General features: G+C 48.0%; 2 protein-coding genes across 4 annotated transcripts; both read left to right on the forward strand.

Moving 5' to 3' along the window:
• The first annotated feature begins 5,467 nt into the window (after positions 1-5,467).
• On the forward strand, positions 5,468-8,775 carry fem1a (fem-1 homolog a). Its single transcript, XM_029249444.1, has one exon. It carries the CDS (start codon positions 5,758-5,760, stop codon positions 7,609-7,611), a length of 1,854 nt encoding a protein of 617 aa, XP_029105277.1. The 5' UTR covers positions 5,468-5,757; the 3' UTR covers positions 7,612-8,775.
• Positions 8,776-14,161: 5,386 nt separating this feature from the next.
• uhrf1 (ubiquitin-like with PHD and ring finger domains 1) lies at positions 14,162-24,157 on the forward strand. 3 transcript variants are annotated; one of them, XM_018731235.2, is made up of 17 exons: positions 14,162-14,257; positions 16,584-16,746; positions 16,843-17,109; positions 17,609-17,766; positions 17,919-18,134; positions 18,373-18,488; positions 18,634-18,820; positions 19,032-19,155; positions 20,329-20,436; positions 20,921-21,025; positions 21,146-21,252; positions 21,362-21,524; positions 21,617-21,754; positions 21,982-22,108; positions 22,612-22,760; positions 22,869-22,967; positions 23,099-24,157. In XM_018731235.2, the coding sequence occupies exons 2-17, from the start codon at positions 16,594-16,596 to the stop codon at positions 23,243-23,245; spliced, it is 2,364 nt and encodes a 787-aa protein (XP_018586751.1). In that variant the 5' UTR covers positions 14,162-14,257; positions 16,584-16,593; the 3' UTR covers positions 23,246-24,157. The 3 variants fall into 3 exon arrangements, with proteins under 3 accessions (XP_018586751.1, XP_018586752.1, XP_018586750.1); XM_018731236.2 differs by lacking the exon at positions 14,162-14,257 and adding an exon at positions 14,640-14,710; XM_018731234.2 differs by lacking the exon at positions 14,162-14,257 and adding an exon at positions 15,807-15,820.
• Positions 24,158-24,692: the final 535 nt, after the last annotated feature.

Consider the following 24,692-nt stretch of genomic DNA (forward strand, 5'->3'; position numbering starts at 1 on the left):
CAACGGATCACGGTACATATTAATTACATTTATCTGACACTTTTCTCCAATGTTAAGATTACAATTGCTACAAGCTTACAATTATTTTACCCATTGATACAGCTGGGTAGCTTTACTGGAGCAATTTAGGGTAAGTACCTTGCTCAAGGGTTCTAGACCTAGAGATGGGAATCAAACCTGTGGATCCAAATGCAGCAGCTCTAACCGCTACACTACCAGCTGTCCAACTGTCATATTCACATGCATATGATGACATGCATAAGGTGGGTGGGCTGATAACACTACATAGAGCTCATTGGAAGTCGCTTTGGATAAAAGTGTCGGCTAAATAAATAAATGTAAATGTCATATAGCACTAGTGTCTAAAAAAAAAAGTTTAATTTCCCATTCATCATCCCACAGCTATAGCTAAACCCAATTTTTACATCGTTTCCCCTTTTCGAAGACCTTGCAACAGCAGAACCTGCTTCTCCTCCACCAGTAAACGACAAAGTAGCTATGAAAATAAAAAATTTTCATGAACGGCTTTGTATGCCGAACGGGCCAAGGAATTTTTTTTAAAGGTAAATCCAAAGGTCGCAGGTTTGAATCCCACCTGCAGCTCCCGTACCCGTGAGCAAGGTGCTTGCCCTAAGTTGTTCTGGAAAAAGTTACCCAGCTGTATAAATGGCCAAATAACTAAGAGGCTTAATGTTGTAAGTCGCTTTGCAGCGAAGCATCAGCCGCACAGTAAATGTACATGTCGACGGACTCCGTATGAGGCTCTACAGCGGAAATAACCGGGCGACATAATTTCTGTCTGGGGCCGAGTGATGCATTTTTCAGAGGCAAATGCGCAGTGTTGGGCATTTAAGCTTTGAGATGAAGGCCGTGGCCGGATGCGCGCGCGCAGGCCGCGCGCTGCCCCGCATCCCGCTCTCGCGCGCCTCTGACAGCTCCTTGGCGACTATGAGGTAGAGGATGCTCGCGCACTGGAACCCGGAGCCCATTGGTCACCCTTTGAAGTCGTCATCCACAACAATCCGTCCCTCAGCCATATAAACACACGCGGAGGAGCTCGTCCGTCTTGCAGCCGCCCGGTAGCGTCAGGGGCTCCGCGGGAGAGGAGGGGGAGGGGGGGGGGTCGTCCCTGGGTGGCCGGGCGCGCGGCTCCGCCTCAATGGCAGCCGGAGAGGAGCAGAAGAGACGCAGGCAACACATCCTCCACCTGTTGATCCATCGCAGCGCAGTACAGAGCGCGGTAAGAGCTGCCGCCTCGCCGCCGCTGCGCTCCGCTTCCACCTGCGTTATTTCCCGAGTGTCGTTTTCTCAGCAGCAGCAGCAGGAGCAGGAAGGATCGCGCGCGGCCGCGCTTCCGCACATCTCGGCAACGACAGACGATGCGAAAAGCGCTCCTTCGCTCACGCGCCTTCCGACAGGGGCGAGCGGCGGAGACCGAGGAACCGACGCGGCTTCCCGCCCCGGGTTTCACCTCTGCGCGTCTCCCTCCGTATGGATCCGCTTCCCTCCCATGTGGCCGCGGTCGCTGTCCGGCGGCGATCGTAGGAACGTGGATTTCGCCCGGTAAGAATCACGCGTGGTCGTTGCCATGGATGCGTTGCGCGCTTCTTATTGTCCTTCATATCCTTATATTTTGGGAACTTTCCCGCAACAGGTTCCAAGTTTGGGGTCCAGCGGATGGGAGAGGTGTGGTGCGGACGGGAGCTCCGGGATCCGGCGGTTTCAGCACCCGGACGGCGGACAGCTCCCGCAGCCGCCCCGACGTCCGGTCAGTTTGAACCGTCACCTTCATTCGTGGATCGATCCACTGATTGATCGCCCAGATTGACTGATTTTTTTTTTGTTTTTTTGAAACACATGCTGACTGATACTTTGTGCTCACAGTGACGCCCCACCCGTTGTCATATCCATTCCAGACCCCTGTCATCAAAATAACCATCGTTTATTTCATTTCATCCCAATTGTCGGGTCATTCTTAACTTAAATCTAGGTTTTTTTTTTTTTCTTTCCTTTCCACCTTTTTCAAAACAATTGGCTCCTGAGAACTAAACCTGGAGAATTATTGCCATCTTAGGGCTGGCAAATAAATAGAAATAAATAAAACACGTATGCGAATGACTGTGACACCCATGTGGAGGATCCATGAGCTTGAGACCATGGAAGAATTATCGGTCATAAAAGCAATCCATTTCAGTGGAGGGGGCGGCAGGGGGTCATGGGGTGGGGGGTGGGGGGTGGGGAGTGGGATAAATGGGTTCTTTCACCTTTCCTCCAATATTAACAGAGAACAGTCCAGCAGTGTGGTCAGTGGATGAGCTAACGGTGCCCAGGAGGCTGACGGACTTAATAAACAACACGAGAGCTCCTGCATCGAGCCGCTCACGGCTTCTCTCGGGAGGACGGCTCTCGCCGAAACATCCAGCCTTATTTCCCTCGGCAGCTGAAGACTCGTGGAATTAATCACCACAAATATGAGCCCTCGTCAGCGTCCCCCCCGACCCACCCCCCTCTTTTTATTCCTCTTCTCACAAACTGCCACGATTGCCCTCCCCTCCGCTGCCTCAGCCCTGTTGCATAGCTACCGGCTCTGCCCGTAAAACACACAGGAAGATGAATGACAGCGATTAGGACAAAGCATGTGTCTTCTTCGCAGGGTGGGGGGGGAGACCTGGAAAACATGTTCATCATCACAATGATCTCTCCTGCCACTGCTGCCAACAGTAGCACCGGGGCCACCGGTGTGGCACGGCGAATCGGCCGGTCGCGCTGCCAGGGGATTCTCGACATCTCAGCCTTTAGATTCTTGATCGCGCGCACACACACACGCGCACACACACACACACACACACACACACACACACACACACGCACAAAAGAGGATTTGCTGGAGAAGGTGCGCTTGTTTCTTTTCTGTCCACAGGCTGAGGGCTCACACAGACAGCCACTATCAAGGATCCCCTCCCCCTCCCTTCCTTTCCCTTCACTTTAAAGCGGCTCTGCCTTTTCAAAGGGCTGGGGAGCTGGCGTGGCGGTGGTGCCGGAGCTTGGGGGGGGTGGGTGGGAATGTCAGTGGGAAAGGGAGAAGGGCAAAGGGGGGGACAAGGCGAAGAAAGGGGCAGGAATGGCGAGAAGGGAGGGAGTGAGGGTGGGTGGGTGAGAGGGACGGATGGAGGCAGAGGACGGCCGACAGTCACATCCTGTGAACGTGGTTCTCCGAGTCTCCTGCTCGTGGGCTTCAGCTATGGTGTAAATTGGAAAGTATTGAGTGTGGAACCGTTGGGACCCGTTGGTTGCAGGGAATGGCAGAGTTTAGCTACCAGAGAATAACACTTCTATTTTTTTACCCTTTGTTCTTTTAGTTGTTATTTCCTGTGTATTACTGTAACAACGGGATCAGTATCGACATGGCTTTCTTATACCTCACGATGACCGCGATGGCGATGCTAATAATACCCACCACTACTACTACCAATCACAGTACAGCAATATACTGCCATAGCTTTGGGAAATTAAAAGAAAATGTGTCTATTATTACAATTAATTGCGGTAATACAAGTAAAAATCTGGTGATGTTTTGTAATAATAGTAGTAAGAACTTTACAGGTGATAATTTGTGCTCAGGTAGGCCAGTTATAATGGAGGGAAGTCTGTTCCATATTGTTCCATAGACTAATGCCAGTGGTTTCGAATGAAATGCCACTGGTTGATCTGTGCAGGAAGGTGAGCGCTCGCTAACTCGGTGGGCTGCCTTGACATTTTTGTCTTTTCATTTTTTCCTCCGGCACCGTACGTGAATAATTTCAGATAATGGTGAATCCGACGCGGTTTGCACCTGAATGTGGAACCGCTCAATTTAAATTACATGTGGGGAGCGCAGCCTTTAGGGCCCTCTCTGCATGAGGCGGCTCTGAAATGCATTAATGATTCTTAGAAAAGCCACAGAATGTGCTTGAACATGTGTGCTTGTGGATAATATGTAGATTCTTAAGATGGCTTTTTTTTTGGTGGTGGTGGGGGGGGGGGTGGCTGACGGATGAGGTTCTTGCCCCAGGTGCTGTGTGGAAGACTAGTGATTTTGTTGTGATGCTGAAGAGAGACAACAAATCCCAGTCTGCCGCCCAGCGAGGGGCACAGCTCGGCCGGCCGACAGCCCGGAGCGCCACGTCAACATGGACAGCATCCTCTCGCAGATCTGGAACGCTCAACAGGTCTTGAGCGATAATTTCCATTTTGATTGCATTTATACTGGCAAGGGCTCCAATGGTGCAGGGAAAAGAAATTAATAAATTGATCACTGGAAAACTCACTTGTCATATTTCTTCAGCAGAAGAGACGTGATATATGCTTAATCACAGGGACATTTCATTTGAGAGTTCTTGGGCACACGTCACAATGGGCAACAATAAGTTTGTGATTATTTTACATTCATGGGCAACATTTCACTTGTTGGCTTTTAAAAAGAACTCTGTGCGACCTTTTAATCGCAGTTACCATTTCGCATTTTTATTGTCAATGGGAAAAAGTATTAATGAAACATAATCTATGTGCGTCCTGAGCGTCTCCGATGCTAAAAGTTTTTTTTGTAGACATGTAGCTGTTACGGATCATAAGTAGATTAATGCTCCGCAAAGAAGTGGCTCGGTGAGGGATGACATTAACAACCACTTCATTTGAAACTGAACATGAAGGAATATTCTGTTAGAGGCATTTCAATAAATCAGGACCAGATTCAGATATGTGAAGACAGTTATTTCATATATTTTTATGATTATTAATTTGCATGCATGTGAATGACCAGACATTTTGACAAAAAAATCTGAGCTCAGGTTTGAATCACAATAATAAGGTATGTTGCTGCAGCGGCAGTGCGACATGTCTGAATTTATTCCGTGCCCTTTCATTGACCTTCTGCACCTGTTAGTTATTCATCTCAAATATGATTATTATAATGATTACGGCTTAAGTTATTACAGTATGTTTAAACACCAGGCGTCACTTGTCACTATGCGGTATGAAGGACAAACAGAAATTTTCAATGCAGACGGGTTATAGTTGCTTGGTAACTGCTTTTGTTACTGTTTTGTTTCATTATTGTATGAATTTAAGTACTGTAATGCGGAATTTATTTACTTCGTGACATACAGGCTGCCCCAAAACTATGCGAACCGCTTCGAAAGTCTGTACCCTTTTCGGCAGCTCCCACCCGCGCGCACCGGGAAATGTAGTTTAATCGAGAAAAGAAGCAACCGGGCTGGCTCAGAACTTATTGCAGACGCACTACGTGTCCCAGTATCCTCCGTGAGCCTATCCGGTCGACGGTAGCGCAATGCCTTGCAAAGGTTCCTGGGAGTTGTCATTGAATTAAAGGACGCATGTGGTGAATACGCACCGCGGAGCCCGCTCCGAATGACTACAAGTCCCAGGAGGCCTCGCGCGCGATGTAAACATAGAACTGTCACAGCGCAAAGTCGCCATTTTCACGGCAGCCTTAAAATGGCTGAAAAATGCGAGGCGGCGACGGGCACGCGGAGTCGCTTTCTCGTGTAGGGTGAGGAGCGCCGCGCTCTCGCGCTTCCCGCCCGCCCTGCCCGTCGCTGCCGGAGGGGGGCGAATGGCCGGCGGCCGAGCCGCGCGCAGGTGAAGAGTCTGAGGCGGAAAAGGAGGAGACAGACTAGCTAGTAGTAGTGTGTACGAGAGAAAAGAAGAAAGAAAGAAAGAAAGAAAGAAAGAAGGAGAGAATCAAACGGTAACGAAATCATGGACGTGAAAACCGCCGTGTTCAACGCCGCCAGGGACGGGAAGCTGAAACTTATGCAGAAGTTGCTGAGCAACAAGAGCGCCGAGGAGCTGGAGGCGCTGGCCGAGGAGAAGACGCAGGGCGGCACGCCGCTGCTCGTCGCCGCCCGCTACGGCCACCTGGACGTGGTTCAGTACCTGCTGGAGCACTGCAAGGCCAACGTGGAGCTCGGCGGCTCCGTCAACTTCGACGGCGAGACGATCGAGGGCGCGCCGCCGCTCTGGGCGGCCTCGGCCGCGGGGCACCTGCCCGTGGTGCGCGCCTTGCTGCGGCACGGCGCCTGCGTCAACAGCACGACGCTGACGAACTCGACCCCGCTGCGCGCCGCCTGCTTCGACGGCCACCTCGAGATCGTGCGCTACCTGGTGGAGCACCGCGCCGACCTGGAGGTGGCGAACCGCCACGGGCACACGTGCCTCATGATCGCGTGCTACAAGGGCCACAGGGAGATCGCGCGCTTCCTGCTGGAGCGCGGCGCCGACGTGAACCGCAGGAGCGTCAAGGGCAACACGGCGCTGCACGACTGCGCCGAGTCCGGCAGCCTGGACATCATGAAGATGCTGCTCAAGTGCAACGCGCGCATGGAGCGCGACGGCTACGGCATGACGCCGCTGCTGGCCGCCAGCGTCACGGGCCACACGAACATCGTGGAGTATCTGGCGCACCAGGCGCGGACGTCGCGCGAGGAGCGCGTGGACGCGCTCGAGCTGCTGGGCGCCACCTTCGTGGACAAGAAGCGCGACCTGCTGGGCGCCATGCGCTACTGGCGCCGCGCTATGGAGCTGAGGCAGCCCGGCGAGCGGACGGGGGCCCTGGCGAAGCCGCCGCCGCGTCCCCCCGTTCCGGCCTACGACTGCGTGCAGGAGGCGAGCAGCGCCGAGGAGCTCGAGGCCCTCGTCACGGACCCGGACGAGATGCGCATGCAGGCGCTGCTGGTGCGCGAGCGCATCCTGGGCCCCTCGCACCCGGACACGTCCTACTACATCCGGTACCGCGGCGCCGTCTACGCCGACTCGGGCAACTTCGAGCGCTGCATCAGCCTGTGGAAGTACGCGCTGGACATGCAGCAGAGCCACCTGGACCCGCTGAGCCCCATGACGGCGAGCAGCTTCCTCTCCTTCGCCGAGCTCTTCTCGTTCGTGCTACAGGACCGCGCCAAGGGCGCCCTGGCCACTCGCGTCACCTTCGCCGACCTCATGGGCGTGCTCGGCAAGAGCGTGCAGGAGGTGGAGCGCGCCGTGGCGGTGCGCGACAGCCCGCCCGAGGCGCCGCAGTTCACCAAGGCCCTCGCCATCATCCTGCACCTGCTCTTCCTGCTGGAGAAGCTCGAGTGCACGGCCGAGCAGGAGCACACGAAGCGGCGCGCCGTGTACCGGCTCATCAAGCTGAACCCGCGCGCACGCAACGGCTACAGCCCGCTGCACATGGCCGTGGACAAGGAGACGACGGCGGTGGGCCGCTACCCGGTAGGGCGCTTCCCCTCACTGGCTGTGGCCACCCTGCTGCTGGAGTGTGGTGCCGACGTGGACTCACGCGACTGCGACAACAACACGCCGCTGCACGTGGCCGCCGCCAACGGTTGCCCGGAGATCATGGGCCTGCTGGTGCGCGCCGGCGCCCACTTCGACGCCACCAACGCCTGCCGCAAGACAGCCTATGAGCTGCTGGATGAGCAGAGTGCCGGACGCCACGCCTTGCACCCGCTCGGCTACGTGACGCTGCAGTGCCTGGCGGCGCGTGCCGTCGAGAAGCACAGACTGCCCTACAAGGGGCTCATCTCAGAGGAGATGGAGGCCTTCATCGAACTGCACTGACCACCCGCGCCGCTGCCTCGTCCCTCTCCGCTCTCTTTTCTCAGGCTTAGACCGAATCGAAGCAATAACCGGCGTGACCGATAGCGCTCGACAAACTCGTCCTGCCACCGTGGACGTTTCCTGCCTCTTCCTTCGCGCGTGACTTTTGGAGGGAAGCGTTTGAGGCTTTGCTCTTAGCGGGTGGGGCATCCAACTCATTTCCATTTAGGCTTTTGCGGTTCCTCCTCCTTTGCGCCGATTCGTTCTGGAGTGGAGGAGCAAATGCTGACGCTCATTTGTAGGTGGGGAGGTGGACCTGTGGGCAGGGATGAGAAGTAGGTGAGGCTCCCCCGTTCGGGGAACTGTGCACTTTTCGACATTTCTCTTAGAGTTGGCGACTCCGCTGGCCTTGGTGGTGTGGACTGTGGCTCCGCCCATTTTATCGGTCACCGCTGTGCTGCGATTGGAGGGGAGCGGTGTGTTTCCGCCGTGCCGAGCCATCCAAATTCGATTCGGGTGGTTGCGAAACGTCTGAACCACCACTCTAGGAAACCTCCGAGGGTTAGGGTTTGAACCTCTGACCCTAGGGCTCTGAGCTCAGTGCCCGAGTCGCGATCTCAATATCACTTTGTGTGAAGCAGCCAAAAATGACTGTTAAGCGTCGACTGGTAAACGCGACAGACGTCGCCGCGCTTGTTTTTGCTCGTTTCTCGCAGTATTTATGTGTCATTTGAACCAAGTGGAGATTCCCGTGCGGATCTAACAGGGGTGTTTAAAAACGTGGTAAAGGCTGTCGAGACTCGGGGAAGTTACTGAGTCCGTGCAAGTTTACACCAGTGTGAAAGCATTATATTATTATTGTTGTTGTTATGATTATTTGCTTATGAAAGGAAGTTTGATGAAGCAGGCAGTTTTTTGGTGCGTATGTCAGCAGAAATGGGTTACAAGGTCAGGTGATGAACTACACTTTGCCTCTTAGTCTTATTTTTCTGTTTTGTTTTACCACATTTTATTGTTTGTTTGCTTCCGACTTTATTCAAAGCACTTTGACAAAACCATAGTACTTTATTTTGCATCTAGTCCTTGGACTCATTAACTCTTGTTTTTGGTTTAACGGATTAATTTAATAACACCTTTGGGACGCGACGATGCTTTTGAGGTGCCTGAATAAATTTCAGAAACCAGCAATGTGTTTGTGTCGTCATTTCAGCCCCGCAGGTGTTGAGGGACGAGCAGTTGAAGGCAAAATGGATGGAAGCTGGTGAGGAGCTGTGTCGCCGTGGAAACCGAACAAGATGCTTTGTGACAGTCGGTGTAAACCTTTGGGCTCCAGAAAGTCCACTGTCAGTAAGCACTTCTCCAGTGCTGGGTCCCTGTGGTTCGGAGCCCGGTATAGAGTGTGGGGCAGGGTACACCCTGGATGGGATACCAGTCCATCACAGAGGAATTTTACACACACCCACACACCCCCCCACTGACTCCCACAGGGTAATTTAGTCACCAGTTCACCTGAAACACATCTGTAACGGTGGGAGGAAACCCATACAAACACAGGAAGAAGATGATACGGAGTGAACCAGATTCGCACCTGCAGCCCAGGATGCGTGAGGCACCACTACCCCTTGTGCTGCCCTCGATTAAATGTTAAGAATGTGGGAGCGACAGGTGAGCTCATTTTGACCCGGGACCGAATAGCACATGACAGCCATTTGATCGCAGGCGCTTCCACCCGCCGTCTGTTTACGGGACAAAATGTCTCGCCGGGCCATGCTGGTCCAAAGCCAAACGGTAACCCGGGGACGGCCGACGCGGGGAAAGGGCGAGCGATGCATGCAGTGCGGTTAAAGATGACACGTGGCTGACAACCGCTGTTATTCATAGCGAGCGACGCTCTTCATTCGCTGCCTTTTTATAGACGCGTTGAAAGAGGAGTAATGGAAGTAAAAATATGTGCTGGTGTGTGCGGGCGGCTGGACCCTGCGCCGGGGGGCGGTGGTCACGGGGCTGTGGGGTGGCTCGGGGCTTCAGCTGGAGCACATCGGCCTCCCCCCCACCCAACATGTATCAACACAGATGGGTTTTTGGCGTCGGTGGTGTGTCACGTGAACACACAATTAAACGTGAACCGAGCATGTGCCTCTGGTTCAGCCCTCATATTTCCAGCGTGGCACGACCTTCGACCTCTGAGCCGCCCATTTAAGCTGAATTCACAAAAAGAATTTTGGCGACCGGCAGGATGAGTCATATTTCTGCTTTTGAAGAGAGACGGCACTGTGCAGTATTTACCACACCCGCAAGTATAAATAGGATACAGTTCACCTCATGTGAGAAACAACTGAGGCCTGGAGTTTTGTGTCTCCTCTAGGGACACCCTGTGTCTGTGTGTGTGTGTGTTCTGGGATGGGGGGGCTCACTCTGCTGTGGTGTGTGAGCCGGATTCTCGTTATGAATTAACTGCTGGTTCAACGCTGTCCTTTCCAGTGGACAGCAGGGGCGCAGCGGTTAGAGCCGTTGCCTTGTAACCGAAGGACGAGGACTTGAATCTCTGTTCCGGCCGTAGTCCCCTTGATCGAGGTATTTACTGTACATTGATAGAGTAAAATCTACCCTGCTGTGTACGGCGGTAAATCAGTGTAAGTAGCTCTGTGTACAAACATAATGTAAGTTACCTTGGGAATGGAGTCGGCAAGATTAATAAATTTACCAGTAAAAACGTCGGAAGCCTCCAAACAGCTTTTATTGTCTGTTTTAGGAATAACTGCAGGTCCATAATTAATGATCCAATTTTCCCTTTTTGGTTTCAGTGCTTTCTGGATGTTATTCCTGATCCGAAGTGTCCATTGATAATAGCACCTCTTCATCTCCTCGGCTCCAGCCCAATAGCGTAATATGCATGCTGGGTTCAATTCTTCAGAAGGGCCCTGTTGCGACAACCTTGAACACGGTAAAAATAATATTGAACAAAAAAATATCCAGCATGTAGAGGAAATACTGTATGTGTTAGTGTACGAACAACCTGTTCGTGCTACAATGCCGAGTCATAAAGCATCTTCTAGAGGACGTGTTCGAACGGGGAGTTTGCACAGTTTCCTCAGAATGGGTCAAAAAACCTTTTTGATGGATGCCAGTAGAGTTGAGTACAATTATGAAAAGCAGTGTGAGATGTGTGAAGAGCTTCTGCATCACAGTACTGGACAGTGCAGTTAGATGTGTGTTCAGTCCCCATTCAGTCTGTATGGATTTTGCATGTTGTCCTTTTGTTCTCATGGGTTTCCAGCAGGTGCTCTGGTTTCCTCCCACCATCCAAAGAGGACATGTTTCATTCAGGTAAACTGCTCACTCTAAATCGTCCTTTATGTGTGTGTTACATTGCTCTGGTGTGTAGATGAGTGATTGTAGGGAGTTCACTGTCTCTGCCATTGTAAGTCTATATTGATAAAGGTTTCAGTTAAATTGTAGTTAATAATCAGTGCAAGTCGATTTGGGGCAAAGTATCTCAGATATTAAAAGTAACTAACTGGTAGACCGGCCACACACCGTGTTATTCCCGCAATGGCCACTAGGTGGCAGTACGTACAAGTCCACTATTGTCCCGCAATGGTCACTAGGTGGCAGTACGTACAAGTACTTTGACGAAGTAGCGACACTGACCACGTGGAGATGTAGGATGTTGAATTTACCTCTTGATCGTCCAAAGGTTTGTGTTCCTGCTGGACTACAGTAAGCCGTCACTTTTTTTTTTCTACTGTAAAACAAGTTTTTTTAGTCCCAGATATTTTAACGTGTAAAACGTTTTTCGGGATTATCTAAGAATATGAAACCGGCCTTTATTTATAGAGATATCGTACATACATTGGTTTCTGGTGTAAAGATTTACAGCGGTGAATGCACCGTGTGCGCGAGCTGGTGTTTTTCTCCGCTCGTGCACGGAGGTGTCATTGCTCCCTCTGTGTGCCGCGGCGAGCCACGGGGGGTCCTTTGATCGGGGCACAATAGGCGAGTGTGTAGCCAGGGGCGTGTCTAAAGGGGTGGCACGGGGTGGCATCGCCCGCCCCCTGAAATTTGATTGGTCCATCACCGATGCCCTCCCGACGCCATTGGACAATAGCTGCTTGATTTGCGATGCGGAATCACAGTACAGTACCACGTTTTTCAAACAGGAGGACAGACGCGACTCGACCACAGACCACGTCTCTGTTCACAGTACGAAGGCATTCAATTATATATTTCGAAATATGTGGACTGGGGTGCAATAATACGCAGAGGTGAACTCCAGATAACAGCAACAGTAGTAACTAGTGAGTGAAGCAGCGTAGTTACTCACTACTGAAGTCTCGAGATGACCCTCGCGGGTATAACCGTTATAATTATAATAACGGCTTCAAAAAGCTCCCAAAAGTTTCATTAGAACATTACGTAGCTAGTTAGTTATCTGAGCTAAGTAACGTAACTTGGGCAGACTAGAGAATAGCTGTAAACTTTCCTGTGTTATTCAGCAGCGGTGCATGACCATAGAAAATAGACGAATATTTTATCCGTTCTTCTTGTTTTAAACACTAAAGGCACAATCACCTTTTGCTTTTCCCAAATAGGCTACAATAAGCGGTAAACACTGAAATGTGAGGTTTTGTGAAATGTTTATGTCGCCCCGGCCTCCCTCTGTCACCTTAAAAAATCCTGGAAGCGGCCCTCGCTCGGTGCCGTGGACATCTGCGTGGCTTCGCGTCGGAACTGGGCTTGGCTCACATCCAGACAAATCCCAAAAAAAAAAGTGGAGAGGAGAAGCAGAATGAGCTTCCTGTTAGACTGTCTGGACTCCCATCCAAGGCCGTAACAGTCAAAGGCGCGCGTTGGCGGGGCTGGCGCGCGGAGCGTGCCACGCGCGCCGGCTACGTTCCTAATTCCGTCTCAGTCATGATGATGAATGCGTTATTATTATTATTTTCTGCAATAATTCAAACCGACTCCTCGACTCGTGCCTTAGTATAAATATCACCTTAACTTCTGTTTTATTACGCGTACGTAACACAAGGTTGAAAATTGGGAAATGCGATTAAACTGCCCAAGAGGTGCTCAGCAATTGTACGAATTCTCACACGGATCAAATAATGCATAAGTTGTACCTACTGTATGTGCTGAGACGTAGGTCGCTTTGGACAAAAAAAAAAAGCGTCTGCAAAGTGAATAAATGTAAATGCGAAGTAAGTTTTTCGATCAGAATAGAAATCACGGGCCGTCCTCATACACTACACTATTAGGAGTGTTTTACACTGGTACCAAATGGAAACGTGTCGCATTCGTACCGTGCATGACGGTGGTTTGGTACAGTCACAGTGCGAGTGTGTCGCGCTCCTAGTGTATGAATTATGAATTTGTTGGTTTGGTACAGTGTGTCACTGTTTTCCCTCCCTATGAGTGTGTGCTCGAAGACATCAGTGGGTGGCAACACAGGAAGGAGGGGGGGATCCATGACTAAACTGCAAAAATCGAAAACGCTGCCGTTTGAAGATAATCGCAATGGTGCGCAGTATTTTTACGCTACATTTTGTGCGTTCATGTTTACCTCCAGTAAACACGGTACAGCGTGAGTGCGAGTGTGAGCGCGAGCGAGCGAGCGCGGCCTGGCCCTGCCCTGCCCTTTCCCGCCCCGTTACAGTATCGGCCTCCATGATGGGCTCCAGTGTCTCCCCCGAACCGGAGACCCGCGCGCGGGCCGCCCTACATCTCCTCTGCTTCGAAAGCTGCCCGAGCTCTTTTTAATATCGCTTGATATGTAATCTGGTTTGACGGCGCACATCAAATGCATTGTGTGCCGTGGGAGGAAGGTGGCGCCTGCGGGGCCTTCTCGCGCACGGTTTGGCAACGACTTATCCCGCCAAAAAGTACAGCTGCAGCTGCGTGCAGAAGGCGAACCCCCCGCCGCTGCCGCCGCCGCCGCGGCGCGCACGCGGCAGCTGCAGCACGCGCGCTTCACCGCGCAAACGCCACGGTGCCATGTGCAGCGAACTCATATAGCGGGTACCCGAAAACGGCACAACACAAGCAGAAAACAGCGCACGCGGGATACGTTGCAAATCTTAGCTGTGTAAAAGCTTGAAAGGCATAATTAATAAAGTGATTTCATATTTCATAGCAGCTGCAAGGCGGACTGATTTTGAGAAAAGCAATGAAAACACAGGCAGTAACTCGGGTTTTAGTTGCAGACATGAGTAATAAGACGTTTGGATTAACTAAAAAACAACATCTGCACAAAGTCAGACTTTAGAAAAACTGCCACTATATCGACTTTCTTGCGTTTGTGTGGCCTTTTGGGGTTTAGCTTTTGTTGTGCTTATTTGCATATTCTCGCGGAAAAAAGTCTTGGAAGTTGGCCAAGGCGCGAGACCGAACTTTCGCGCGCTGAGGAACGGCCCCGCCCCCTGAACTGATAGGCGTGACCCAGAGCCAATCATGTACTGGAGTAAAAGTGCCACTGTCCAATAGAGAAGCGGCATGAGCAGAGCGGGAGGGGATACTCGCGGTTGAAGAATCTCATTGATTCAAGTCTTCTCATTTCTTATTAACAGCCGTCTTACTGTGGGAACTCATCAATTTCAAAATACATTTTAATAGCTTTTTTTGTTAGAAAACTTTTATTTCTTTTTTTTTTGGAAAGGCTTGAAGACAGGTAACCTTTCATCTGGTTTTATTTCTCTTACAGTAAGCCTTCTGATAACCTCTGTATAATACAAATACTCGGGATAGCTGAGTGAATTCTCGAGAGCTGTGATTTAAAAAATAAAATGAAAGACATTTTTAATTATAGGCATTTAGTTTCCATGATGGCTTGTACACGGGTTACTATTCGCTGGCTATCGAAAATCAAGCGGGGTGGCAGTCGGCAGACCGACTTATGGCTAAAAGCCATTGAAGGGGTGGGGAATTGTTGTACACTTTAAGTTGAGGAAAGTGAGTTCTCTGTCGGGCACGTGCGTGCCACGAGCCCGCCAGGCTAAAGTCGTTTTTTTTTTGGTGAGAAATGGTTTTAAAAGTCTGTATTTATCGTGTCACTCCAACACGGTAAACCGCATGCCGCTAGGAATTGTAAACAGGAGGGTTTAGACTAGTCGTCGGCGTCCAGGTGAGCTGGAAAAGCAGACGAGAATCTTTACCTCAGAATTCTGAGGCGATTTCTTTAAAAAAAAAAAAAAACTCTTAAAGTGGTACAACTGGTGTAGAAGTCTCTCGCTGTGTTACTTTCGGTTAAATCGTGGGTGCTGGTAGTGACAGGAAATATCTCTGTTCTGTTGTGTAGTTCCGTACTAGTTTTTGTCTGAGCCTCTCGCTGACTGAGTTCCTTCATATTTTCGCGCCGCCGGTTCCTGCTCTTATTTTCGTTTATCGGCCTCTATTTTATGACTTGTGGTGCTTCTTTGGATGACTGGTTTCAGCTCGGTTCTTCGCTCAAACTGAAGCTCCTACACTGCCACTGGGATGTGTCCGCGGCTCAAAATGGAGGCGGCGGCGCGCTGCGCGCGCACGACACGCCGTGTGGCTGTGGTCTACATCCACAAAATAATAGAAGTGACATACATTCGCAGCTTTAACTTTCTGTATTCATACCCGTTGTCGTTGAGACCAAACTTGTGGCAAAAGCTAAACGTTGACTCTCGCTGATAATTTTCCGACGGTGATTTAAATTAATTTGAAATGGTGAGTAGCTAGATGATCATGAATCATAGAAGTACATGATTCGAATCTTTTGAGTTTGATCTGTTGAACACTACTAGTGACTAGTTTACCCCTGGGTTGTTGAGGAGGAATCCTCAAACCATTTGGACAGGTTATTTTACCTTAATGTTATTTTTTTTTTAAGTGGTGTTTTATTACTTTTGATGGAAAATGTTTATTAGCTGGGCGTGCATGTTACATTGACCTTGTTTCCCACTGAATTTTAAACATTTTTGGGCCCTGGAGCAGCTATGATGAGTTAATTTCTGTGGGATGTGTAACAATGATAGTCATTCTCCTCTGGGTCTTTGCCACTCCACATGGACGTCTCTTTGAGCTTGGCTTATAATTTTTAAATAGGGGTTCAAAACTTTCAGGCAGCCAACATTTTACTGATTTAGAAAGGCAGACTTTGTAGCAAAGAACTACAACAATAGGAGAAAAGGTACAGAAAGTTGCAAGTGGAAACTTTTTTTTTTTTTTTTTTCTCTCCACTGGAGTTTTTTGAAAGCATGTTCAGGTTGGTGGATGAACACAGTGGGAACATTTCCTGTTTCCTTAAAGAAAACTGTGGGTGGTTGGGGGAGAGTCAGGGAAACCACAGAGAACTTTAAAATGACCTACGGGGTACTGCGTTTCACTTGAAACAGCACATTGTTTTGTCTTAAAAACATTTGATGAATAATACTACTTGCAGTATGGTCTCCTGCAAATCGGAGGCAACAGAAAGCTGTCTAATGGCAACCCTTGTTTGTCAGCCTGTTAATCTTGTGGGGCAAATAATTTAAAACCAGATTCTGTTTACTTGTAATTTTGTTAGTTATGCTTTTCTCCAATGTCATGTCCAACTCAGTAAAATTAATACAGGTAAAGTCCCTTTTGAATTACATCTGAATAGGATGGAGGAAATGGGCTAATATTTAAATTTCATAATGTCTTGATCATGGGGGAACAGGTAATGTAGTGGTTAGAGTTGCCACCTTGCACTATAAGGACCCGGGTCTGACTTCTCCTGCTAATGCAGTACCTTTGAGAAAGGTACTTGTCCTGAATTTCCCTAATGAAAAAATTACCCTGCTGTATAAATAAGTAAATATTATAATTAGCTAAATATTGTGAATCACGTTGGAGAAAATAGAGCTAAATTAATAAAATTGTATATCTTTATACCCTTGATTATCAGACCATTTTTAATTGACGACAAATCACCAGATCTTTTTATTTTTTTCCAAACTTTGTTTTTGTTAAATTTCCTCACCTTAACCTTTTGCCTCTGCCTGCAGGGTTACCACAATGTGGATTCAGGTGCGTACCATGGATGGAAAGGTCACCCATCGAATTGATTCTTTGTCTAAGCTCACCAAAGTGGATGAGCTACGTCTTAAGATTGCAGATGTCTTCAAGGTGGAGCCAGAGAGGCAGAGGCTGTTCTACAGGGGCAAGCAGGTGTGGAGAATAGCCAAACTAGTGTTATTTGAGGACCTGTTGATCTACCAATGCAGAGTATTTAACAAAAACTCTCACCTGACAAACCTGTTCCAGATGGAAGATGGCCACACAATCTTTGACTACAGCGTAGGCCTCAACGATATCGTGCAACTGTTGGTCCGGCAGACACCACCTCCGTTGCCTCTCCCAGCCCGCAAGGATAAAGAGGCGGAGCTTTCTGACTCAGACTCGGGCTGCGGTTCTGCTCAGAGTGAGTCGGACAAGAGCTCCACTCATGGGGAGCTGGATAGCCAGCCAGCTGGCACCTCCTCCCAGACTGAACTGCCTGATCTCGTTGACCCTGGCTTTGGCCTCTACAAGGTGAGATCAAGTTTTTTTTTTTTTTTGTGTTGTATTCTTACATGCAAGAATGAAACGCACTTTAAAATGAGACAGTTTGAAATGACAACACTTGGACCAATACTGATAGTTCCCAAACTGCAGTTTTCATGACACTATTTCTTTGGGGTACTAATTTTTCATACCCAAGAACTGACTCAAATCCATTTACTGTGAAAATATGTGTATTGAAACAAAGACCTGCTTTATAGGCTCACTCCAAGCAAAAGGTTAATGAAATATATAGTTTCATAAGTCACTTTTTTTTTTTTTAACGAAAGTTAAATTGTTGCATACTAACTGAAGATGCTGAGACTTTACTATTAGCTGAAGTAAAATGTGGTGTACAGCATTTGTAAGCAGAGAGAGATGGTGAAATTTGAAGTTTGGTAAATTTTAGTGAAAAGTGTGTGTTGGTGTGGAAACATGCCACACGCATCTGTGCTGTGTTTCTTGTGTCTTAAAAAGCAATCTCTTTCAGATAAATGAATTTGTGGATGCCCGAGACTTGAACATGGGCGCTTGGTTTGAGGCACAAATTTTGAATGTGTCAAAGGAGCGAAGGAGCACTTCAGATGGAGACAGTGAAACATCATTGGTCACTGAGGAGGAGATTCATTACCACGTCAAATATGAAGAGTGAGTCACTGCTTATTAAATGCTGAACCACAGTTGAAGTCAATGTATATGTCGGACTACTAAGTGTATAAACGTGTGCCATTCAGGGGAATTTGGTCCCAGTGAATATAAGTGTGGTTTCTCCCTCTAATTCATACTCATTCTTGTCTCAGCTACCCAGAAAATGGTGTGGTGCAGCTGCTGGAGAAGGACGTGAGGCCACGTGCCCGCACCGTGTACCAGTGGCACCAACTAGAGGAGGGCATGGTGGTGATGGTCAACTATAACCCTGATGAACCGAAGGAACGTGGCTACTGGTATGATGCCCAGATCCAGAGGAAGAGAGAGACCCGCACTGCCCGTGAAATCTATGGAAAGATACTGCTAGGGTATGTCATGTTCTCCTAACATCTGCTTGTTGCACTTGAGGTATGTGTGGTGCTGATGGATTAAAGATTAAACAAGTAACACTAGAAAGCTTGAGTGTCAGTTCTGGCTTTAAAGAAACAAGGTAACACTTCTTTACTATAAATATATTCTTTCCTTTGTGTGGCTTGATATGGCTGTTGTAACATATGTCATCACAGTAACTAAAACTGGAACTAACCTGATTTTATTGGTTTGCAGAGATGCTGGTGACTCTTTGAATGACTGCCGCATCATGTTTGTGAATGAAATTTACAAGATAGAGGAGCCTGGGAGTGTCGATGGGATGACATCTGCCTCGGACAGTCCAATGAAAAGTAAGTTTTGAAGTTCTGTTAGCCAGAGATAATGGTAGGCAGCATTTGGGTGTCTGATAGTAAGTACACTTTTTAAAAAAAAATTCTCACACAACCAACTGTGTAAATAGATAACGTGAGGTTAGAGCCTCCTTTCCCTTCTCAGGGTCCAATGGACCAGAGTGCAAGCATTGCAAGGACAACCCAGCGAAGAATTGCCGTATGTGCAACTGTCATGTGTGTGGTGTGAAGCAGGACCCCGACAAACAATTGCTGTGTGATGAGTGTGACATGGCCTTCCACACCTACTGCCTAAACCCCCCGCTCACCACCATACCTGAGGATGAGGACTGGTAAGTCTGAGGATGGGTGACTGGAGCATATTTGTGGGAAATCAACTCGCATAGCTTCTTCTATTTGGACAAATTTTTTCTCTGTTCAAGCATTGTATTGAGAAGGCCTGTGCTGTTCATTTAAAAAAAACATTGAACCCTTCTCATTTTTTGATGCCAGTTGTCAGTTTTCCATTTGGCAAATTATGATGAATGATATAATTACCTTCAGGTATTGTCCGGACTGTCGCAATGATGTAAGCGAGGTGGTGTTGGCTGGAGAGAAGTTAAAGGAAAGCAAGAAAAAGGCCAAGATGGCTTCTGCTAATTCTTCCAGCCAGAGGGATTGGGGCAAGGTAAGCCTTGAATCCTTCTCTGTTTTCATTTAATCATGTAAAGCTGTAATGTTTAATCAATTCAATGTAAATAAATAATGGGGAACACTGAAGCAAAAAAAAAAAATCCTCATACATCAGAACAATATCAAATGATTTTTCTGAACTGCTGGAAAGTACAAAAGGGCTTTTAGGGATACTCATGAGATGAGACTGTCATTGTATGCATATACTGAAATTTTGTGTGGCAGCCCTCAGCACAACAGCAGCAGAAAGAACACTTTAAATAAGTAAATAAACAAGAATTAGATTGAAACTTTGAAGTCTTTTCACGTAGTTTTTCCTAATGCAAACATTTACATTTATTCACTTAGCAGACGCTTTTCTCCAAAGCAACTTGCAATGCATACTATGTAGTGTTACTAGCCCACACACCTTATTCACCAAGGTGACTTGCACTGCTAGATAGGCTACTTACGCTTGGTCACTCATCTGTACATCAGTGAAACACTCTCTCTCTGTGTCGCTCACACACTATGGGGGAACCTGAAGAGCATGTCTTTGGACTGTGGGAGGAAACCGGAGCACCTGGAGGAAACCCACGGGGAGAACATGCAAACTCCACACACAGACTGAGTGGAGATCGAACACTCGTTCTCTCACACCACCCAGGTGCTGTGAGACAGCAGCGCTACTTGCTGTGCCACCATGCCGCCCCATACATACATACAAACATAGCCTCGACTGCACCAACTGTTGTTCACATAGACGCACAGTCCTTCTCCTCTGCTCTTCCCAGAGTCCCTCGTCCAGTCCGCTTCTGATCTCTTCCGTGTTGTTGGTAATAGACCTGGAGGTGGTGAGGAGCGGGCTCGGAAGTGCTGTATGGGTTAGCTTTTAGCCGAGCACGTGACCCGGGCTCGCATCCCCACTTCCTTTTCCTCTCCCTCCGCTTCCTGCACTGCCTTGCTGGTGGGATGGATGGTAATTCCGATGGGCTCGGGGGGGGGGGGGGGGGACGTAGGATCTCTGAGGAGTGGTGTCAAATCTGAAGCTGTGTGGTGATCTCTGGTTAAAAGTTACTGCGATCAGTAATATGTGCTGAAAGCTACCACTGTACTGAGGGAGAGCCAAGTTGCTGCGTCTGCACGCGCCATCTTGCCCTCCCTGATGTAAATCCTTTCCTCTCCCAAGGGTATGGCATGTGTTGGCCGCACTAAACAGTGCACCATTGTTCCCTCAAACCACTATGGACCAGTGCCCGGTGTGCCCGTTGGGTCCCTCTGGAAATTTCGGGTGCAGGTGAGTGTCCACCTCCATTTGTAATGGGTGCTGAAAGACACCATTTAGGACATGCTCAGTCTAGCTTCGCTGTATGTATTTGGTCTGGTTCTTTTTGTCTATAGAATACCCACCCAGTCTGCCTTTAGCAGCTTTGTCACTGTACTTAACGGCTCACTAAGTTTGGCTCGTCTGCTCTGTTAGTTGAATGGGGAAGGGAAGAAAAAAAAAAAAACGCTTCTGTAAATGTTGAGTCTTTGCATTTGGGCATATTTATTACTTGTCATTGCTTATGGTGGAGGTTTATACAAATGTCTTCAGGTTTTGTTTAGCTCTCTTTTCATATCTCAGTACTATTAATGTATCATTTGAATATGAACATGTATGATGTTACATATAACAAAGCCACAAAAGTAGAAACGGGTCTTCGGTTGCTTGAAAAGAATCTGTTGCAAGTACTTTTGGGCTTGTACCAATTTACACATGTATCTGTATGGACTTTAAGGTCAGTGAGTCAGGGGTTCACAGGCCCCATGTTGCCGGGATCCATGGTAGGAGCAATGACGGTGCTTATTCCCTGGTGCTGGCAGGAGGCTATGAGGATGATGTGGTGAGTTTTTGCTTTCTCCATCCCTCACTTCACCACTGCACCCATCTTTTCTGGTTTCTGTGATGCGTATTAACCTTTTTTTTGGTTCATGTATTGGAACTGTTGGAATGGTTATTTCAGGATGATGGAAATGAGTTCACATACACTGGTTCTGGTGGCCGAGATCTGTCTGGGAACAAGAGAACTGCCGAACAGTCGTGTGATCAGAAGCTCACCAACATGAACAGGTACAAAGAGAACTGTCATCTCTTGTTAAACACCAGGGTGGTTGACCTGTAAGGTTGAAAATGTCCCTAACGTCTTTTTCATTGTTCTCCTTACGGAACTCCTGTTTAGAGCTCTAGCTCTGAATTGTAATGCAGCAGTGAATGACAAGGATGGGGCAGAGGCAAAGAACTGGAAGGCAGGCAAGCCTGTCAGGGTGGTGCGTAGCTCCAAAGGTCGCAAGCACAGCAAGTTCTGCCCGGAGGATGGCAATCGTTATGATGGCATCTACAAGGTGAGTGTAAGAGAGGTCAGTTTAAGGATTTCATAAATATTTCTGCATTTTTCCCTCATGCTAAACCTTGCTTTCTGACTTGTTTCTGGAAGGTGGTGAAATACTGGCCAGAGAAGGGCAAATCTGGCTTCCTGGTCTGGAGGTATCTGCTGAAACGCAACGACGACGAGCCAGCGCCTTGGACTCGGGAAGGAAAGGAGAGGATCAAGAAGCTGGGTCTCACAATGCAGGTAAGGTATTCTGGACCTTTTCTCAGAGCCTGGTGAAGGGTATAATTTTAGATTGCAATGACTAACATTTGTCTTCCGCCTATATTTACTGTTTTTTGGTTACTAAAAGTACTTTTGGGAGTTCTTGACACTGTAACTTGTTGAATTCTAGCTGACCTTTGTTTTCTGTATCAATTGTAAAGTACATTACTCACAGCAAAAAATAAATCCAAGTGTTTCTTGGTTAGTATCCTGAGGGTTACTTGGAAGCAGTGGCTGCCAAGGAGAAGGAAAAGGAGAACAAGATGGAGGATGAAGAAGAGGATGTGACTGAGTCACCAGCTATGGGGAAGAGGAAGAGGAAATCTCAAGGCAGTGAGTGCAGATTACCTTGAGCGTTTTAGTGGTGCAAAAAAAGTAATCGTTCCACACCAGTTTCTGGATATACAGCTGTGTCCCAAACAAAATTAATCTTTTTGCCCCAAGTTCCATTTTTGTTCAAGGTTAGAAACTGGTATTTCGTCTGCATTCCCTGTTTTGATCTCAGCAGGATCTGGTCAGTCATATTCAGTCAACTTTCAGTCACTTTCAGTCATTTGGTTCCCCCCCATGTGTTTTGTCATGTTAATTAAGCATTTGGTCTGAGGAGGACCTGGTCATTTATATGTAATTAACTTGGTACTAGTCAGCCATTTGGTCTGAATGACCTTTGGTGTCACTTTATATGCAAATAACAGGCATTGACACTTGGTAATAAGGAACTAACTTGCTACATCCTCTGCATTGTTTAGTTTTTGAGCTACAGAAATATTCTTATGGCTGCATTCATTTGAAATTTTATGGAAGCAAGTTGTGTGTATTTTATTCCTCCTGAGCAGATCAGAAAAAATCACCAGCTAAGAGCTCTCCTAAGAAGATGAAGGTAGAAACCTACAAGTTGACCCCAGAACAAAAGGCCCTGATCAAGGAGGACGAGCTCAACAAGAAGTTGTGGGACGAAGCCATGGAGAGCTTGTCACAAGGACCTGTATGTGTGGTTGAAGTCCTCCTTGCCCCTCCCATTAAATTGATATTTTTTACATTTTTGTAAATATAACTTGCCACGCTTGTGATTTATTTGTAATCTATTTTGCAGAAATTTCTGAACAAAGTTGAAGAGGTGTTTTTATGCATATGCTGCCAGGAAGTGGTATATCAGCCAGTTACTACAGAGTGTCAACACAATGTATGCAAGGTAAGCAAATAATGTATTTCCTCCCTTATTGGATATTGAAATACTCTTTTTTTCTTTTTGTGAGCTTTTGTATCATTATAGAAATGTGTGCCTGAGGCCAGTAGAGATGAACACTGCATTGTTTCCTACAGGAATGTCTGCAGCGCTCCTTCAAAGCAGAAGTGTACACATGTCCTGCCTGCAGACATGACCTGGGCAAGAACAACCCCATGAACGTCAACAAGCCCCTTCAAGGCATCCTCAACCTGTTCTTTCCCGGGTACAGCAGTGGACGGTGATGATGTCCTGCACCTGTATTCAACTGCTGCTGCAACCCCCTCCCTCCCACCTCAGATCTCCTGGAGACTACACGAACTATGACTGTGTAGTGTAGGAGTGAACAATTTAAAAATAATAATTCTTTTAATATATTGAAATTATTAGAGATAATCTGCTGGGTGGGTGGTCAAGATCCTTCCCTGCCCCAAATCTGTGCTTCTCCCCACCCCTTTTTGTGTATAACAAAGGTTATGAGTGACTTTTTGTCATGATTAATCAAGCAACAAAGATGCATTCAGTACTGTATCAGGCATCTAGCCTCCTGACTGGCTGCTACCTTTTAAAACTTATCGTTTCCAATTTAGTTCAGTAATTAGTTTGATCCAATCAGAAGTGGGTAGTGGCCAAAAAAGCAAACAAGGTGATTATGTGCTGGTATAATTGACCTGCTTTAGCAAGTTTGTTTTGGATTTTGTTTTCAACGACAGGCTGTGCATTATTTAAAGGGTTAGTCTAGTTATGCCTACAGCACCGTGTGTATTTTTATGTATGTGATTAATCCTCCATAGTTTGCGTTTATGATTCATCCAACTTGATACAGACTCACTCTACCAAACCGGCCAGTACAAGAGCTCGGTGTCATACTGGTGTCACCCAACTAACAGGGCTGTTCACGAGCACAAATGCAATCCGTTGCGACTTCAATACAGGTGATATTTTGTGAAATACTGCTACAGAACTCTCCTCTTGTTTACAGTGAAAGGCGGTCATTCTGCCGCTACCGCACACCTCAGGCAGCTGGCAACTCTACAGAACTGGGGCTGGATCCGTTGTATATTTTCACAGGTTGTATATTTGTAGCACCAGTTAGTTGTTTGGTCCGTTCAATAGTATATTCTTGTATTCTTAACTGTACTTCTTGCTTACTAAAAATGCGGGAGTTTTTTAAGCAAAATAAAATTTCTCAAATGAAACTTTGTACAAGGATAAGTGGGTGTGTTGATGTACGTTGACCGTCCGCTGCGTGGGACACCACGGTGCGGCAAGTGCCCGTGCCCAGCCTCGCGCTCGCCGCGTGCAGCCCGTTTCTACAAGCCTTGTAACAAGGAACCGGGAAGGGGGGATTCGTTTCGTGCAAACACTGTGAAGCGGCTCTGCAGAAGTCTCGTGCTGAGTGACCTGTGCCCCGCTGCAGGACCCTCAGCCGCTGCCTTCTCCAGTGAATAATTAACACGATAGTGATGATGGTGGCGGTGACGATGGTGTCGATGATGACGATGTGAGGAGCTGCACGTAGCGCACGTCCGCCCGGTCGGCGTCAAATGCCGGATCTCGAGCTGAAGCCCAACTGTACGCATCTTCTGCCTTGCTAGGGTTTGCCTATATTCTCAACATGGTAAAGTTTGGACCCCACCGCCCTCGCACCGGGGCTCTTATATTCACAAACGTATACGTATTCGGTCTAAA

Source organism: Scleropages formosus, chromosome 25, assembly GCF_900964775.1.
Source record: "Scleropages formosus chromosome 25, fSclFor1.1, whole genome shotgun sequence".
In the NCBI taxonomy this organism is placed as follows: domain Eukaryota; kingdom Metazoa; phylum Chordata; class Actinopteri; order Osteoglossiformes; family Osteoglossidae; genus Scleropages; species Scleropages formosus.

Coding starts and splice junctions, on each gene's coding strand:
- fem1a (XM_029249444.1), top strand. CDS start 5,758: ATGGACGTGAAAACCGCCGTGTTCAACGCCGCCAGGGACGGGAAGCTG.
- uhrf1 (XM_018731234.2), top strand. Junction 21,026..21,145: donor GAGGCTATGAGGATGATGTG/GTGAGTTTTTGC, acceptor TGGTTATTTCAG/GATGATGGAAATGAGTTCAC. Junction 21,253..21,361: donor AAGCTCACCAACATGAACAG/GTACAAAGAGAA, acceptor ACTCCTGTTTAG/AGCTCTAGCTCTGAATTGTA.